Genomic DNA, 19,329 nt, shown 5'->3' with positions numbered 1-19,329 from the left:
ACCATGCTGGTCTTCTGTACTCGACACATCGTCACGTTATCGGCCATGTTACCATTACCTGCCATTTTTATAGCTGAAAGTTTTATTCTATTTTTATTCTTATTGTGTGTTCATGTTATATGTAGCACATTAGTACCAAAGCAAGTTCCTAGTTTGTGAATTGTTTTCTGATTTCTGATATGCATTGTGCTTGCATATTCTCTACAGGAGCATTCAATAGAGTGTGAGGGGCCACAGATCTGTCCCCAAAGATGTGTAGGAGATGGAAGGAGCTCCAAGTCTCAGATATCCAGGAGCTGCCCCAGAACACAGGGACCCCAGGGAGACTACGATCAGAAATGCCCCTGGCCCCCTCAAGAGGCGCAGAGGATTGCCCCCGGGGACCACAACTATCAGCCAGCAGAGTCCCGGGGGATATCAGCAGCAAGCCTACAGGCCCGCCCACAGCTTTCCATTCCCAAGCCGGCCGAGCCCGGAACCCAGCGACCCAGGACCCAGGGGCAACAAGCCTCCCCGGGGACCCAACAGAGCCCAGGGACTCGGATCCCACCGGGCAGCCACCGGGATTAATCAGGCAGACGCCAAAAATCTTAAACACCCTGACCCGGGAGCCACGAACACTCAGACAGACCAAGGCACCACACTCCACACCAAGTGTGGCAGAGGGAGGGGAGGCAAAGATGTGTAGCAGCAAAATAAGTCCCAGGAGAGGGGAGGAGTCAAAGGCCCCACCTGACATATACAGTCATACACAAACAGTCACACACTCCCTCCCTCATGCTCACACATACACATACAACCTAGGACTTACAAAAACGCACGACAGACACCCACTCATGCTCCCCATACACACCCTATTCATTCTGGTCCAGGTACTGCTGCATAAAGGGTACAACCATCACCGGTTCCCAGAGTTCGACCCTTTCTGCTGGGGTGCTGATGAGAAGGCTCCCCCGCTCAACTCCGAGCAAAGCGACCCACCACCCCAGACCCCAACCAGACGGCCAGATCCACCTCCTAGCCACCAGCCCTGAGAAGCCAAGCGACAACAGAGGAGTGCTAAGACCCCTGGTCTCCCTCCGCCTACTCCAATACTGTGTTGGTGCGTGTTGATTAAGTGTATTCCATGGCTGTGGTAAGAGAGCAGTGCAGACATCGTCTGGCCTACGCTAGCGGATGCCACCACACCACCCCCTCTGTGTCTAAGTGGAGTTTAAAATTGGAAGTGGGCACCGGCACTTGGGATGAGGCTGAAAGATCCCCCTGCCAAATGCCATTGTATGTGCTCACTCCCATGGCCCTAAGTTTGTGTTTGCATGGAATGTCGTTGGTGGAAGTGCTTAATGTGCAAATAAAATTGGGGGGCAAGTTGCCACAGGAATGCGGAAATGGGGTCCATACCCGCACCCCCTGACTTGTCCACCCCCCAAGGTCCAATGTGCATGTTTTTGTGATGATGTCTGGGAGCAGGAGGAGAGAAATGTGTAGGGATGGGGAGGAATGGCTGGTTGGCCTAGGCTCTCCAGGGAGCCAGCTCCCCCAGTGGCCCCAATAGGCACCTCCGTTGCCAAAAGGCCACCCAGGGCATGGAGACCCCAGCCCATCTTGCCTGGGCCCAAAGCAGCAGCATCGCAAAGCTCCAAAGAGTCCGAGGGAACCAACGTAGCCCCACCCCTGCAGAATATCTACTCCCATCCCTGTATCTGCACAGCTTCCAGAATATATATGACATAGGACTTCCAGGTAAGGTTGGGTCCTCCCCCTCCCGGACATCCCCCTAACCCATGGTGGGACAGCAGAGGAACCAAGGTCTACCCGAGGCCCCTGAGCCTGGGCCAGGCACTGCCGCGATATATTCCCGCCTTCTTCCCGGCAGCATAAGCCTCTTTTATAAGACACACCATGTTGGCAAATCGGCGTAATATTACCGCAATGGTATGTCTATAAACGCGCCATGGCGGCATGGCGTTGCGCAAATTTTGCGGCATTCGTTCCACCTCGCTTGGTAGTAATATTGCGGTAATGGTCTGTCGTATGCGTCCTGGCGCAACAGAGGCAGATGTCATGATGACGTGGGGAGTTATTGCTGAGCTCCGGCTGGCAAATGTATTGAAAATGAAAGTAAACACAGGCAGTAAGGTTTGCTTTTTGAACAAAATCAACTGAGATGGCAAACTGGAGCACCGCAGCGCTCCATGAGCCTCTCTGTTAGAGCTGAAGCTCAGATCACCAGAGACTGCACAGGGACTGATGGGGACAGACACCTTTAGGAGCTGCTTGTTAAAAAAAAACGTAACGATCAAGGCTTCAATCACAATAAAAAGAAAGTTAGGTCCAAGATAAACGAAAGTCTGCGGCAGCGCAGAGACCGCCCCCATACCCCCTTTATGCTGCCATCACCTAATCTTTTATAAAATTGCCACGAATGCGCCACATTACCGCCACGGTCTGATCTTATAAAATACCTTTATCCTCCCCAGGAAGCCGCGGCAAATCCAATTTTGCAAGCGCTATGGTCCTGTAAAAACAGCTATACATGTCAGGACCCGACCCCCAAGGCCCCGCTCAGATCCCCACATGGGGCCGGCCACCCCCACACCCCAAGCCCCCAGGCCCCCATCCAGACCTACTCAGGGGCAATGCAGCTGCCAGGCAAAAACCCATGGCTACCGCTAAGACCCTCAAGGGGCCCCACTCACAACTGCCAGTAGTTCACCCCCTGAGGCAACCCAAGCACCTCCAGAGGGGGGCAGCAGCTCCCCAGCCCCTGACAACCCCAGTGAACCCACCCTCAGGGAACGTCCGGATACTCCAAACTCAGACCCTCCACCCCATCACCCACACCATCCCGCAGGACAACATCAACGGCACCCCACCCTCGCTATGTGATGGAACCGATCAAAGGAGCCCAGAGAGATTCATCTGAAGTGGAAGCAGAGGCTATATCAAGTGTAATATGATCTAACAAAAGATTTCTATACTGGTTGATGCAGAGAGTTTCTCTATTTTTCCAATTCAAGAGGATAGTTTTCTTAGCGATGCATATGGCAGTCAGAACCACGTGAACCAAAGATGTTTCAATCGAGACATCGTCCAGGTTTCCCAGTAAACAAAGAGAGGGGGTGGTTGGGATATGACATTTCAGACATTTTGACAGATCCTCACATACTCTACCCCAAAATTCCTGGACAGGTGGACAGGACCACAGTGCATGATTGTAATTGTCAGGAACGTTGTTTGTGCGGTGTGTACAGGTGTCAGACGACACAAACCCCATCATGAACATCCCATGACCTGTATAGTGTACTCTGTGTAGAATTTTGTACTGAATTAATTGTAAATTGGGGTGTCTGATCATTTTAAAAGTTTTTAAACAAGTTTGGGACCAGAAGTTCTGGTCAAAGCTGACTGATAGATCCACCTCCCATTTTTCAATAGGGATTACTATTCTATCGTCTATTCTGGACAGTGTCTTATATACTTTAGACAGTAGTTTGGGGGGTTTGAGATTATAGAAGTCTAATACCCTTGGTGGTGTTTGTAATTCTATTTTATTGAGCTTAAATTTTTGTTTGACTACAGATTTAATTTGGTGATATTCTAAAAAGCTATTCTTATCTATTCCAAATTGGGAGACTATTTGATTAAATGGGATGAAGTCCAATCCTTCATATATGTGTTCCAGGTATAGGATTCCTTTGTTTTTCCAGTCCGGAAGGTTCATCATTTTGCTATTTTGCAAAATGTCAGGATTATTCCAGATAGGTGTGCGTCTGCATGGTACTAGTGAAGACTCTGTCATTTTAAGATACTCCCACCATGCTGTCAGAGAGGTGCTGATACTAATACTTTTGAAGCCTTCATGTTTTCTTATGCTTGAGCTAATAAATGGTAAGTCTGAAAGCTCTATCGTATTGCAAAGTGTCTGTTCTATATCTAACCAGGACTCATCTAGTAGGCTATCTTGCAACCATCTTGGTATATATTGCAGCCTGTTGGCTAAGAAATAATGATAAAAGCTGGGTAGATCCAGTCCTCCTCTGTCTTTGGTCTTCTGAAGTGTTTTTAAGTAGCCTGGCAAGCCAGTCTAAATAACAAGCAAAGCAAGAATTTGGTCTAGTTCACTAGGCTAGTTTTTAAGCTAATTCGTGGAGGTTTATCCTGCCAAAGGAATTTGGTAATTGAGGAGTCCAGAGATCTAAACCAGTCAGCTGGTGGTTTGTTTGGGATCATTGAAAATAAGTAATTCATTCTGGGTAAGACCATCATTTTAATTGTAGCAACCCTCCCCATGAGTGATATCGGTAAGGATTTCCATCTTGCAAGATCATCTTCCACTTTCTTTAAAAGTGGGATGTAGTTTAGTTTGGTTAGATCTGCTAACTTGGGAGAGATATTAATCCCAAGGTTGTGTATTAAGCAAATTGACAAAAGAGAAATTAATTGGTAGAACTGTGGATTTTAACCAGTTTATAGAGTAATCTGAAACTTTTGAAAAAGAGTTTATCAGTTCTATTGAATGGGAGAGAGGATTGAGAATTCTGGAGAAAGAGTAAAACATCATCTGCATAAAGACTGATCTAATGTTCTACAGGTGCTGGCCAGTAAATTAGAATATCATCAAAAGGTTGAAAATATTTCAGTAATTCCATTCAAAACGTGAAACTTGTACATTATATTCATGCAATGCACACAGACCAATGTATTTCCAATGTTCATTACATTTAAATTTGATATTCATAAGTGACAACTAATGAAAACTCCAAATTTGGTATCTCAAAAAATTTGAATATTCTGAAAAGGCTGAATATAGAAGACACCTGCTGCCACTCTAATCAGCTGATTTACTCAGAACACCTGCAAAGGCCTTTAAAAGGTCCCTCAGTCTTGTTTTGAAGGCACCACAATCATGGGGAAGACTTCTGACTTAACAGCTGTCCAAAAGACAATCATTGACACCTTGCACAAGGAGGGCAAGACACAAAAGGTGATTGCTAAAGAAGCTGGCTGTTCGCAGAGCTCTGTGTCCAAGCACATTAACAGACAGGCGAAGGGACGGAAAAAATGTGGTAGAAAAAAGTGTACAAGCTCTAGGGATAACCGCACCCTGCAGAGAATTGTGACGACAAACCCATTCAAAAATGTGGGGGAGATCCACAAAGAGTGGACTGCAGCTGGAGTCAGCGCTTCAAGAACCACCACGAGGGGACTCATGAAAGACATGGGATTCAGGTGTCGCATTCCGTGTGTCAAGCCACTCTTGAACATGAAACAGCGCAAGAAGCGTCTCGCCTGGGCCAAGGACAAAAAGGACTGGACTGATGCTGAGTGGTCCAAAGTTATGTTTTCTGATGAAAGCAAGTTCTGCATTTCCTTTGGAAATCAAGGACCCAGAGTCTGGAGGAAGAGCGGAGAAGCACAGAATCCACGTTGCATGAGGTCCAGTGTAAAGTTTCCACCGTCAGTGATGGTGTGGGGTGCCATGTCATCTGCCGGTGTTGGCCCACTCTGTTTCCTGAGGTCCAGGGTCAATGCAGCCGTCTACCAGGAAGTTTTAGAGCACTTCATGCTTCCTGCTGCTGACCAACTTTATGGGGATGCAGACTTCACCTTTCAACAGGACTTGGCACCTGCACACAGTGCCAAAACCACCAGCACCTGGTTCAAGGACCATGGTATCCCTGTCCTTGATTGGCCAGCAAACTCGCCTGACCTTAACCCCATAGAAAATCTATGGGGTATTGTGAAGCGGAGGATGCAATACGCTAGACCCAACAATGCAGAGGAGCTGAAGACGACTATCAGAGCAACCTGGGCTCTCATAACACCTGAGCAGTGCCACAGACTGATCGAGTCCATGCCACGCCGCATTACTGCAGTTATTGAGGCAAAAGGAGCCCCGACTAAGTATTGAGTGCTATACATGCACATTCTTTTCATGTTCATTCTTTTCAGTTGGCCAACATTAGAGAAACAAACATTTTTTCATTGGCCTTTAGAATATTCTAATTTTCTGAGATACCAGATTTGATGTTTTCATTGGTTGTCACCTATAAATATCAAAATTAAACGTAATAAACATCGGAAATACATTGGTCTGTGTGCATTGCATGAATATAATGTACAAGTTTCACGTTTTGAATGGAATTACTGAAATATTTTCAACCTTTTGATGATATTCTAATTTACTGGCCAGCACCTGTATTCTAAAAGGCTGCAAAGGGAACAGAACAATGTGTTTTCTAGTAAAGCAGCACACCTTGAGATCCATGACGATGGACTGGACCAGGAGAAAGATGGTTGAATGATCCTCCCAGTTGATGTAGGTAGAAGCTTTACAAAGCTTGACACAAGCGATGGCAGCACTCTCCATCAGCTGCTTGTTCCCACCCTGCCCAGCTAAAGCTTTCCTCAAGTTATCCAAAAAAAGTTTCTGTGGACACAGCAGAGTCAGGAGAGTGTGAATACTCTGACTGTGTGTGTGTGTGTGTGTGTGTGTGTGTGTGTGTGTGTGTGTGTGTGTGTGTGTGTGTGTGTGTGTGTGTGTGTGTGTGTGTGTGTGTGTGTGTGTTATGCCCACCTTGTTGGCTTTGCTGTCTTCCACCGTGTCTTTAGAGATTGTGTGTGTGATCTCTGGACAAAGTATGAGCAGAATGATCTGCAGAGGCCACACTGCTGCCTTCCTCTTGGCACTTTCTGCAAAACTGTCCACCAGATCAAACAGCTTCTCGGCAGCTTCTGTGCACGGCAACACACACACACACACACACACACACACACACACACACAGGTAGTGACATCAACATTACAGTAACGGTTTAAATACTTGCACAAACAGACAGTACAATTACTCAAAATGGGTCTAAACTCTATTGGACAGAAACTGGACTAACGTCACTGAGGAGGTCAAAAGAGCTGCACCTCAACAACTAGTCATCAACACTAAAAATGTTAGCTTTTTAAACACATTTCCTTTTCCAGCAGCACCTTTTCTGTAACCCTCCTTTCTGGATGCACTGTACACTTCTGAGCTCTCAGAGTGTAAACAGGTGTCTTTCATACCTGCCACATCTGTCTGTGGACTCTGGTACAGCTTTGTGAACTCATCGGGGTAATTTTCCACCCAGTTCCAAAACACCTGCAATGACCAAAAAGCATAAAGATGTTTCAAGCTTCCTAATCAGTACTGATCATTAACATGGATACAGCGACATTTTCAGGTTGTACCTTTTCTAAACTGTTGATGACAGCGAGCTGTGCTGGTTTCTTTAGGGCCCTGAATTTCAAAACAGTTTCTGAAAAGGAAACAAGCAGCATTACAGACAATTCCTGCTGATGGTCCAGACGATCACCTTCTGAGTGGCCTAGAGGTAGAGTGTCCACCAGGGGACTGAGAGAGCAAAGTTCAAATCCCAGTCGGGTCATACCACAAACTTTAAAATAGGGACCCAATGCCTTCCTGCTTGACACTCAGCTGGATCCAAATGGTAAAATCATTAGACAGCATGGGATAAACTTCCACTGTTATGCTGACGATACTCATTAATATCCAGACCTGCCAACCGTGTCAAAAATTTTTGAGCACCATCTCTGCAGAGTTTTTTCGCTGACTTTTGCAACTCCATTGTTTTTCACGCTGTAATCTCCCCATTCACTGGATGGAAAATTTTACACACACACACACACACACACACGCACACGCACACACACACAGTTGTTCATAGTTCTTATTTTGACTAGTAAAGTTATAGACATTTTTACAGTTTGACCTGACTTTAAAGTGTCATGTATTTTAATATTAACAGTAAAACTCTAAAGTTTCCTTATATAATATTTGTGCTCATACAAGTTACTTGCATTAAATTATTTCAATAATTTAATAAAAAATAATAATAAATAATAATAATTTAATAAAAAAACATATGTATTTAATGGTAATTATTTATTTAGTAAATTGCAATAGGTGTTTCTGTTCTCAAAAACGTAATATAAAATTGGCTTAAAGCACATATGCACACATCACCAGGGCTACTTTATTAATTACCTGCAGCTCCCTGGTGGCTTATGTCCACATCATAATTGCAGATTATGCAAAACGCATGGTGAGGTTGTTTATCGCAAGCATGGCCACTGTTCTTGATGTTTGGACAAAAACTTCTGAGACACATGGACCCTCTTCTTTTTGGCAGGTCTGCTAACCCATCCCTCCCTGTCTGCTTCTCCCTCATCTGCCATAGCATGAGTTCTTCTACAATTTGCTCTTTAACTGTATTATTTCCTGCTATTTCAGCTGTTAACTTTATTTTTTCTCATGTGTTTTTCTCCCAAGAAGAAGCTACAACGATGTTCTGCTGAGCTGTGTGTAATGAAGTTAATTTACATCTAATTTACATCAGGGTAAATAACCGTCGGTGGCACAGCACCTCCATCACGTTACAGTTGCTAACGTTTAATCATTCAACCTCTCCTGATAATAACACTTGACTCTCTTTGACGTTGGATGTGCTACTACTAGTTTACCCGTTTAATTATAGATCCACTAGGATAAATACAATAAAGTTTATCTCTCACCAAATAGAATATTTACTAAGAAATCACAATGTAACCATAGAAACACTACGTGTGTGTGTGTGTGTGTGTGTGTGTGTGTGTGTGTGTGTGTGTGTGTGTGTGTGTGTGTGTGTGTGTGTGTGTGTGTGTGTGTGTGCCTGCTATGTCTTCTCGATCCCCAGTGAGGGGGCGCTGTGGTTATACAACATTCACCAACCGTTTGTGCCTCGTTGGCTAAAGGGCATGATTGGTGATTGCCATGTTCAGTCTCGTGCAGATCGGAGGCTGTTTGTGGAAGTTACAGTCAAACGTAAGGCCACTGTGTCACACCAGGATTTGCCGTGGCATCAAAGCCCCCTTCCTTTCTGGAAAGCTATCAGATCTGAATGGTCATTACAGCATCATGAAGTCAGTGTATGACCTTAGTGTCATGTTGACTAAATTAGAGGGGATAAATATGGGCATTTCACCATAAAACAATAAACTTCCTGTTGTCAGGGGGCGGGGCTTAGGTGATGTCAGCTGTCCACATTGTCACTGTCTTGAGATGTGGTCAATGATCACACAGACAAAGTTTGATATAGATCTGATTAATGCACATGGGAGTTATTACATCAAGTAATGTAATGGTGAAAGGTCAAAGTTTGAGGCTTAGCCACGCCCACATCTTTCAACTTTTGAAAAATCAGATGGTTGAATTGTTTCCCCCTACGTCTTAAGAGTCTATAGCAGAAGTTTGAAGGCGATTGGTGAAAAGGCGATGGGGCATCACTTTCCAAACGACGTGCGAAAACCACAAAATCGAGTACTTGGACCAAAATGGCCGACTTCCTGAGCGACATTGACCTTGGCTTCAAGAGACTTTTTTGTAGGTCCCAAGGCACTACATTAGTGTACCAAATTTCATAGTTCTCAATTAATCTTTACACAACATGTTAGACTTTTTGTCTTGTTTTGCCTGTTGTCCTTCGGGAGTGCTGCAGGAGGACAAACAAGGATTTCAAATTCAAATTCAAAAATACTTTTATAATCCCAGAGGGAAATTCAATTGTTTCAGAACACACAATTCCAAGATCAAACATACATACATACATGACAAGAATTGGTGACTGTGGTCATTCGCAACACGAGTCGCGCTACCGTAATAGATCAAGAGGGTTTATATTGTTTTGGGTACAGACAGAGATCATTTCCTCTTTGCCTTAGAGTTCTGTTGGTCTTCAACCCATCCAGGTCCAATAATGGCGTAATTAATCTATTCTGATCCGTGCTGATCCGTCAGCTATCTCCTTGATCGAATCCACCTTCTGTGCCAGAGCCTGAATCTCAGCCAAAGTTCCAAGTTTACAACTAATCTCGACAATTATAGGAGTTTGTGAGTTTACAGCACGATGCATTCCATCCCTGAGCTCCGGGATTGAGCCAATATTCCTCGAAAGCTCGGTAATTTTCCAGTATGCCAGGTAACCGCTCAGGCCAAACAGCAGGAATCCCGACACCAAAATGACAAATATCCAAACTTCTTCAGAATCCTCTACAGACAGTTGAGAGAGGCATATCAGGTTCCACTGTTTCCAGGAGTCCATGATATGACCAGCTGGCTCTGTCCCAGAGGGGCACCCAGGAGCCCCTTCTCCCGTTCTTATTGTTGAAAAGATTTTGTTAGTCGCGTTGAGAGACCAACTGACCAGATCATGTTTAATAATTTCCAGTTTCCAGAAAAAATGCAGCGATGCGCAGTGCACTGGCAGACAGGACAGAGAGCCTTGGGAGGAGCAGGGGAGGGCGAGGAGAAAAAAGCGGCAAGAGCCGGAAGAAGAATTATGGGGGTTGGATGAGGAAAACGAAATAAAGAAAGTAAATCTGTGTTTTGTGAACAGTTTAATTTGACATGAACACGACAAACACGCTTTCTTGACAATCCTTGTCATCGTGTGTAAAAAAAAAAACGTGTAGAAATAAAGAAGAACAACGTGTGGTATTAGGGAAATAGCGGGCGAGCGGCTCTGGAACTTTTTGGGTCGCAGCCGCTCGCTGCGCCGCTCGCTGCGCCGCTTCAACCCTCACGAGGAAGGAGCAAAATATTAAGCACTCCAGAAGTCCATGCGAGCTCACGCTTGCAGATTGGTAGCTGGTCATGTGGTGTTAATCGCCTCTCATAACCCCCTGTACACTACACGACGCTCAGTGCAAAACTCGCCCCGATCTTGTGGATTCTCGCACAAGTGGAAAATCGGCTCAAAAAAGTGAAAAAGTCGCACAGTGTACGCCCGGCTTTAGAGAACATGCAGTAGAACCAAACCTTGAAGTAGCCTCTTGAGTTTGGAGCAGTCTACGTTTATGTACTGCATCAGCTCTATGTCATGGACATCCACGTTGTCCTCCGAGCACACCGTCAGCTCCTGCAACCTAAAGAGACACAAACAGTCATTCTTTTACCCTGAAGGGACTCGAAGATGTGGAGACATGAAGTCCGGGCAATGTTTAAGTCTCACTGGTAGGAAAGCAGCCAGAGCTTATGTGTGACGTGGAGGGATGTGAAACAACTTTAACAGGTGTTGGCTGGAGAAGGGTTACCCACAATCCCCATGCCGAGAGGGCACCTTTCAGCTGTTCCAAGCTGCAGGGGGATGGATCTGACCGTTTGTGCTCAAGTACCAAACAGCAGCTTAGATTTCTTTGAATGACCCCCTGATAAAGTAAGAATGGGTACCTTTAGCCTGGCAAGGCATCCTATAGATATACGCAAATATATAGTCTGGCCACGACCCATAGACAGAACTCCGTTGTGGGGCGGAATCTACAGTTGTCTTTCAAACTGTCTCTGCATGCTATTGGACAACAAAACATTTGATGTACTCACCACTATGGATGTCAGTCAATGGGACAATCTGCCATACTCTTGAGACGCAAATACATCCTTTTTCTAAATAAAGGAATTTAATACCTCTATCTGCTCTTGACCCACAGAAAAGTCCAAGTCTAAATTGTTCAAAGTTGATGCCAAAGCAGCTAGCATCTTTGTTGTTCCGCTCCATTGCATCATCCCGCTCATCAAGCCAATAGAGCGCTGTGATTGGCATAACACAATACTGATCGGGCCAATGGCAGACCTGCTGACGCTCCTATGGAGTGTGGTTAGAGCAAAGCAATGTGTTTCAGATACTTTCCGTCTAGATTTCTAGACTAGGGAACCTTTAGATTTTGTGGTTACTTTAAAGATGGTTGCCGGTACAGGTACTTGAACGATAGTTTTTGTTACCTGTCCTTTAAAATGTCACTTTCAGGGTTTCCCCCAGCGCTTTATAAGCCTGGCGGCCCGCCAGGCTTTGCTTGCCCACCCGCTAGGCTAAGCGTCATGCCCCGCCCCCCTCCCCAACCCTACCGTGTCCGCTGACAAAAATGATGCAACGAAACAAGGGATGCACCGATACGATACTGGTATCGGTATCAGCACCGATACCAATAACAATACCCGTATCAGTATTGGTAAAAATTAACCGATACCAGGAACCAATACCAATGCAATTGCTTGAAAATGGCTTCACTGAAACTTGTCATTTCTGTTCACATAATATTTTAGTTTTGAGATGATTTCCATTCATATATTTTACTTTTTATCTACCTCACAGTCTTTTCCTGTTGAAAGTAGAGAAGAAAATTAAATCTGTATTCCAAATCATTGCATTTTTTGTGAGGTAGAAGCATCGGTATTGGTAATCAGTATCAGCGAGTACTCAGATCCAAGTATCTGTATCGTTGCATCCCTAAAACGAAACTAGACCCCTCCATCAGCTGATACTGATGAGAAACAGCTGCGGAACGTGTGCAACACCCCCACCGCTCTCACAGAGGAGCGCAGCGGGACGGAGCACGGAGAACCCTAACCCTAAACATTATAAATAAAAGGTAAAACAAGCTAGCTATCTCCCTCCCAGTGTTGCAGTAGAGGAGGAAGGTTGAAGACTCGCATCTGCTTTTCTTTTGCATCAGTGATGAGGTGCTTTTTTTTAAATTTCATATTTAGCCACACAAATCCTACCACAGGTGTTACATTTAACTCTCGTTGTTTACTTTAACACATGTTACTCTAAGAAGTATTGCTGTAAACGTGAGGTTGTGCTGTGTGTGAGTGAGACCCCGTCACATGACAAGCAGCAATGGGAGGAATGGAGCGGTGAGGTTCATTCAGGTGAGGATGGAAGTCAGTCTTCAAGCACAGGCTTGAAGCTGCCCTGGCAACAACACCTCAGTGAAGTCTCCAGATTAGTGGTGTCCAATCCTGGTGCTAGAGGGCTACAATCCTGCATATATTAGAGGTTTCTCTGCTTCATCACACCTGGTCAGTAGGCTTCTGCAAACCTTTCTGACCTGTTGAACAGGAGCAGGGAAACAGCTAAAACATGCAGGATAGTGGCCCCGGAGGACAAGAGGTGGACACTACTACTCTAAATAACAGGATTGGTAGAGGGCTAACCTGGTGGAGATGCGGCTGAAGACAGCATTGAAGTTGTTGCAGCTCAAGGAGAAGAGGACGGCTGAAGCTGAAGCTCGAAGTTCAGCGGCGTGCTGGTGGACCTCTCGATATGTGTGGATGAAATGGCAAATCTCTGGCAGCAGCTGTTTCACCAACATGGTCTCGTCCAGACGTAAGCAGTCTTTTGATTGCTGATGGGGAAGGGCATAAAGGACAACAGCCTCAGTTTTCCTTCCTTTCATTTGATCACTCCAGCTGAAACCGTGAAGCAACTATGGGTCAAAAACATCAATTAGGTAATCTTTAACAAAACTCCTGTTCATTTTTCACTGAGTAAGCTTCTGGGAGCTGAAAAGCCCAACCGATGGAAATCAAGTCCTTTTACATCAGCTTGTTTGTTCTTATTGTAAAGCGTCTTGTCTTCATATGGATGGGAGGAAGACATCTGAGGGGTCAAATCTTACTCAACAAATATTCTAGTTGTGAAGCCACTAGTCACAAAGAAATGTTTTAAATCAGGGAAATTTCTACTTTTCAATGCAACAAAACCCAGAAATGGGGACACTTACGCCAGCCAAGCACTTGTCCAGCGTGTCCAGGATGATGAGCTGAGAAAGGTAAAGATTCTTCTCAGAAGCTTCTCCGAATATCCGCTGTGAGGAAAGTCACAATTACTGTTGAAAATGAGCCACTCTGGTGTGGGCCTAGACCTTTTCAGACGTAAATAGACTCCCACATCCAGTTTCGTTTCTAAAAAGGGCAGATTTGAACCACTTTACTGATATTTAACAACTCAGAAGTTGCACTAGTCTTGTTGATCATGTCGGTCTCTGAAATCATCTGTTCTGTCTTATATGTAGAACACTCGTCCAGGAGGAACGGCGTCAGATGGATGAAATGACAACAAAAACCTTTCTGACTTCAGCTTCCATGTTTGAGAAAAAGACAGAAGGTAGAAGGCAGCAGTGGGACGGTAACCAAGATCCACTAAACACACCAGTTTTCACAAAGCGGAGTCTGAATTTGTCCTTTTTTGTTCAGCTTGAGCAGCAACAAGAGAAACAGTCTTTTAAACAAAAGGCTGAGGTGTATAATATGTGGCGATGCTCCGATCAATCACCACAATCATTATCAGCCGATTTCCGTGAGAAGTATGCGATATATTCCTTTCAGTTATCATTATACAAGCTTGCAGCCTGTGTTCAGAGTAGTGTCTCCCTCCCTCTTTATTTTGCACAGTGCAGGTGCAAATCATGAACATGTCTGCTGTGTGGTGCTCTAAGAGTGATGTAAAGTTGGCATCCAGCAACACAAGCAACGAAAAAACTATGTGGAGAAAGCTCCCTGAAATGTCTTACGCATCTGGTCGAGCGTGTGCTGACAAAAGTTACAGAAACGTTGTTTTCTAGATGAACCGCTGGGTTTTGGTTCTGCTCATGGGCTGGCCAATAACTCAATAACGATACACCTCTATCGATAGACGTGAGGGGCGATCGGGAAAAATGGGTCAATAAAAACTTCAATAATAAGTTTCCTTTATTTTTTCATTATCGCCTATCAGGTAGCTCAATACTAGTCATTACTTACTCCCAACCAACCAATCAAAAACACAGACCCAGGCACACTCCGTCACCAAGACCCCCCCACCCCACCCCCACCCTAACAGACAGCAGTGTCGCAGCAAGGCCAGAGGAGGAAATTGTCCGAAAAACAGTTAAGAGTGGTTCACCAGTTCACAAGTCTGACAAACAAACCAACAAAACCTGTTCGCTAAATTGGTAAAGAATCTTATAAAACCAGGGCTGGTAAATCATTTTATTTTGTCATTAAATAATGACCAGGGATGCACTTGTAATATATTTGGTACATTTTCTTGTATTTTTCAATAATTATTGAAATCTGAAATTGAAATTTGAACATTTTTTTATCGACCGACGTAGCTTATTTTCTACATAGTCCAGCCCTATACCGCCCTAAACTTTGCATTTAGCTTTGTGGTTTTTCGATTTTGGTGTTTTAGCTAGCCTTTTCGAGCAAGACTAATTATTTCTTTTCTCCTGTTAGTGTGGAGAGATGGTTGCTCATGCTCACATAACCAGATAACAGCTCAGGGCCTCTACCAGCCATAATACAGTGGGGCAAAAAAGTATAGTCAGCCACCGATCGTGCAAGTTCTCCCACTTAAAATGATGACAGAGGTCAGTAATTTACACCATAGGTACACTTCAACTGTGAGAGACAGAATGTGAAAAAAAATCCATGAATTCACATGGCAGGATTTTTAAAGAATTTATTTGTAAATCAGGGTGGAAAATAAGTATTTGGTCAATAACAGAAATTCAACTCAATACTTTGTAACATAACCTTTGTTGGCAATAACAGAGGTCAAACGATTACTATAGGTCTTTACCAGGTTTGCACACACAGCAGCTGGTATTTTGGCCCATTCCTCCATGCAGATCTTCTCGAGAGCAGTGATGTTTTGGGTCTGTTGCCGAGCAACACGGACTTTCAACTCCCTCCACAGATTTTCTATGGGGTTGAGGTCTGGAGACTGGCTAGGCCACTCCAGGACTTTCAGATGCTTCTTACGGAGCCACTCCTTTGTTGCCCGGGTGGTGTGTTTGGGATCATTGTCGTGTTGGAAGACCCAGCCACGTTTCATCTTCAAAGCTCTCACTGATGGAAGGAGGTTTTGGCTCAGAATCTCACGATACATGGCCCCATTCATTCTGTCCTTAACACGGATCAGTCGTCCTGTGCCCTTAGCAGAAAAACAGACCCCAAGCATGATGTTCCCACCCCCATGCTTCACAGTAGGTATGGTGTTCTTGGGATGCAACTCAGTATTCTTCTTCCTCCAAACACGACGAGTTGAGTTTATACCAAAAAGTTCTACTTTGGTTTCATCTGACCACATGACTTTCTCCCAATCCTCTGCTGTATCATCCATGTGCTCTCTGGCAAACTTCAGACGGGCCTGGACATGCACTGGCTTCAGCAGCGGAACACGTCTGGCACTGCAGGATTTGATTCCCTGCCGTTGTAGTGTGTTACTGATGGTGACCTTTGTTACTGTGGTCCCAGCTCTCTGCAGGTCATTCACCAGGTCCCCCCGTGTGGTTCTGGGATTCTTGCTCAGCGTTCTCATGATCATTTTGACCCCACGGGAGGAGATCTTGCGTGGAGCCCCAGATCGAGGGAGGTTATCAGTGGTCTTGTATGTCTTCCATTTCCACAGTTGATTTTTTCACACCAAGCTGCTTGTCTATTGTAGATTCACTCTTCCCAGTCTGGTGCAGGTCTACAATTCTTTTCCTGGTGTCCTTCCAAAGCTCTTTGGTCTTGGCCATAGTGGAGTTTGGAGTCTGACTGTTTGAGGCTGTGGACAGGTGTCTTTTATACAGATAATGAGTTCAAACAGGTGCCATTAGTACAGGTAACGAGTGGAGGACAGAAAAGCTTCTTAAAGAAGACGTTACAGGTCTGTGAGAGCCAGAGATTTTCCTTGTTTGAAGTGACCAAATACTTATTTTCCACCATGATTTACAAATAAACTCTTTAAAAATCCTGCCATGTGAATTCATGGATTTTTTTTCACATTCTGTCTCTCACAGTTGAAGTGTACCTATGATGTAAATTACTGACCTCTGTCATCATTTTAAGTGGGAGAACTTGCACAATCGGTGGCTGACTAAATACTTTTTTGCCCCACTGTATCTTAGAAACTATCTTTTGTTTTTTCCCTACTTGAAGTTACGTGTGAATACTGTGAGATTCCAGCCATATTTGCACTGCACAAACCCAGGATATTCCTCTGCTTAGCGGATTTATTTACTTCTTGAAATTAGCTTATCACGATGTGAAATAATTACTGATAACATTGTGAATGATATATGGTCCATCCCTAGATTGAATTTAAATGATTTTAAACAAACTATAAGTACTTTAAAACTAAAAGTGCCTGTGTGACATTTGAGAAATGAAGCTAACTATTCAGACTGCTTCTTTATAAATACTTTACATGAAGAAAAGTATTCAGACACATATTTCTAATATCGGAATTCAGCAAAGAAATATGGAGATCAACGTTTTGATGCACATCAGCCAACCCTAGGTGATCAGCGGGCAAAACTTCTGATCAGAGTATCCCTAATAATTAACTTCATTCACCCCTTTAAGAAAAAAAAACATCAAAATCACTAATAAACAACAGAGCTGAAGTCTGAGGACCATTTGCTCCAGTTCAGACTCACCATGTTGTTGACATTTTTCAGGATGGTGGTGAGGCCACTGATGACATGAGAAAACTTGTACTTGGAGATGTTGATCAAACATTCCTTATTGTGTTCCACACTAACTTTACTGTGGGTGTTCTGATGTCCAACTTTTATGGGAAGCTGAAAGAAAAGACAAGAAAGTACACAGAATCTGTCAAAACAACATTAGCCGTTTTCACATCTAGCCCAGTCTTGGTAGTGTCGGCCTGGTTGGGCAAGGTCAGGTTTTGGTCAGACAGAGACAGACAGACAGAGAGAGAGAGAGAGAGAGAGAGAGAGAGAGAGAGAGAGAGAGAGAGAGAGAGAGAGAGACAGACAGACAGACAGACAGACAGAGAGAGAGAGAGAGAGAGAGAGAGAGAGAGAGAGAGAGAGAGAGAGACAGAGAGAGAGAGAGAGAGAGAGAGAGACAGAGAGAGAGAGAGAGAGAGAGAGAGAGAGAGAGAGAGACAGAGAGAGAGAGAGAGAGAGAGAGACAGAGAGAGAGAGAGAGAGAGACAGAGAGAGACAGAGAGAGAGAGAGAGAGAGAGAGAGAGAGAGAGAGAGAGACAGAGAGAGACAGAGAGAGAGAGAGAGAGAGAGACAGAGAGAGAGAGAGAGAGAGAGAGACGGAGAGAGAGAGAGAGACAGAGAGAGAGAGAGAGAGAGAGAGAGACAGAGAGAGAGAGAGAGAGACAGACAGACAGAGAGAGAGAGAGAGAGAGAGAGAGAGAGACAGAGAGAGAGAGAGAGACAGAGAGAGAGAGAGAGAGAGAGAGAGAGAGAGAGAGAGAGAGAGAGACAGAGAGAGAGAGAGAGAGAGAGAGACAGAGAGAGAGAGAGAGAGAGACAGAGAGAGACAGAGAGAGAGAGAGAGAGAGAGAGAGAGAGAGAGAGAGAGAGAGAGACAGAGAGAGACAGAGAGAGAGAGAGAGAGAGAGACAGAGACAGAGAGAGAGAGAGAGAGAGAGAGAGTGTCATGGTGTGGTGGTGGAGGGCAGTGACAGTGGTGGATAAAGCTTGTTTTGTGGAGGTGGAAAAGTTCTTCAGATAACTTTTTTTCAAATTTTTCTGCTTCCTTTGGTGTTTGGAGGTTGTGTGTGGTTTTGTTGCGGTGCTTCCGTGCCGGGATGGCGTCTTGCGCAACGCCATCCCTGTCTTTGAGACACGGGGCAAGAGCCGAGCCTCCGCCCTCCACTCCGGTGGAACAGGTGTTGTTAGCGGTTGGAGACCAGGTGGGACATGGAAACATTCTGTTTGCCTCGCGTATGAACAAAGGGCTCGTGGTGTTTCTCGAAAGTCAGGAGCAGGTGGGTCAGCTTGTGCAGAACGGGATTCATGTAAGTGGTGAGTTTTTACAGTTTTCTCCGTTAGCGCTACCGTCTACCCGCATCACCGTGTCAGGAGTTCCTCCCTTTGTTCCTGACTCTGCTCTGGAGCGGGAGCTCAGGCGTTTTGGGAGAATGGCGAGTGGATTCCGTACGGTGAGCCTGGGGTGTAAAAACGACAAACTGAGACATGTCCAGTCCTTGCGGAGGCAGGTGTTCATGTACTTAGACTCTCCATCACAAATGCTGGACGTCTCATTCAGAGTGAAGCATGAGGAAGGGTATTACATGGTGTATGCTAGAGCTGGTGTGATGAAATGTTGTGAGTGTGGAGATGTGGGTCACAAGCGTGTAGCTTGTCCCCACCGACAAAATGCAGCAGGACCAGGAGCGGAGACTGAGGCAGAACCCGCGGTCCCCTCTCTTCAGGCGGGGATCGGGCCCGGTGTCACGGTGAGTGACACCGGGCCCGGTGGCTCGCAGGGAGGGAGGGAGGGTGCAGCAGGGACAGAAACAGTGGCAGACAGTTTTTCAGTTCTGGACGGAACGAAAGCCGGTACTGGCTCTGACACAGTGGAGCAGCAGCCAGTACAGGCGGAACATGGAGGCCTAGAGACGACTGGTGACGTGTCTGCCTCTTTAGGGGTGCGTTCACCAGAGGAAGGACTAGAGGATCAGGTAGAAGCAGACCAAAAAGCAGGAGTACAGTTCTTA

At 45.1% G+C, this 19,329-nt stretch overlaps 1 protein-coding gene across 3 annotated transcripts in view; it reads right to left on the bottom strand.

Annotated features, from left to right (window-relative positions):
- nf1a (neurofibromin 1a) overlaps window positions 1–19,329 on the bottom strand; it is a 226,240-nt gene that overhangs the window by 155,149 nt on the left and 51,762 nt on the right. For all 3 annotated transcript variants that reach the window (XM_070543730.1, XM_070543732.1, XM_070543731.1), the window contains exons 2-9: window positions 17,284–17,427; window positions 13,597–13,680; window positions 13,028–13,218; window positions 10,853–10,959; window positions 7,228–7,295; window positions 7,063–7,138; window positions 6,581–6,738; window positions 6,260–6,433 (exon numbers count right to left, since the gene is read on the bottom strand). In XM_070543730.1, the coding sequence (XP_070399831.1) occupies window positions 6,260–6,433; window positions 6,581–6,738; window positions 7,063–7,138; window positions 7,228–7,295; window positions 10,853–10,959; window positions 13,028–13,218; window positions 13,597–13,680; window positions 17,284–17,427 (1,002 nt within the window). The remainder of the gene's footprint in view (window positions 1–6,259; window positions 6,434–6,580; window positions 6,739–7,062; window positions 7,139–7,227; window positions 7,296–10,852; window positions 10,960–13,027; window positions 13,219–13,596; window positions 13,681–17,283; window positions 17,428–19,329) is intronic.

The sequence above is a fragment of the Nothobranchius furzeri genome, chromosome 13 (assembly GCF_043380555.1).
Source record: "Nothobranchius furzeri strain GRZ-AD chromosome 13, NfurGRZ-RIMD1, whole genome shotgun sequence".
Lineage (NCBI taxonomy): Eukaryota > Metazoa > Chordata > Actinopteri > Cyprinodontiformes > Nothobranchiidae > Nothobranchius > Nothobranchius furzeri.
This window is presented reverse-complemented; position numbering and strand designations above follow the sequence as displayed.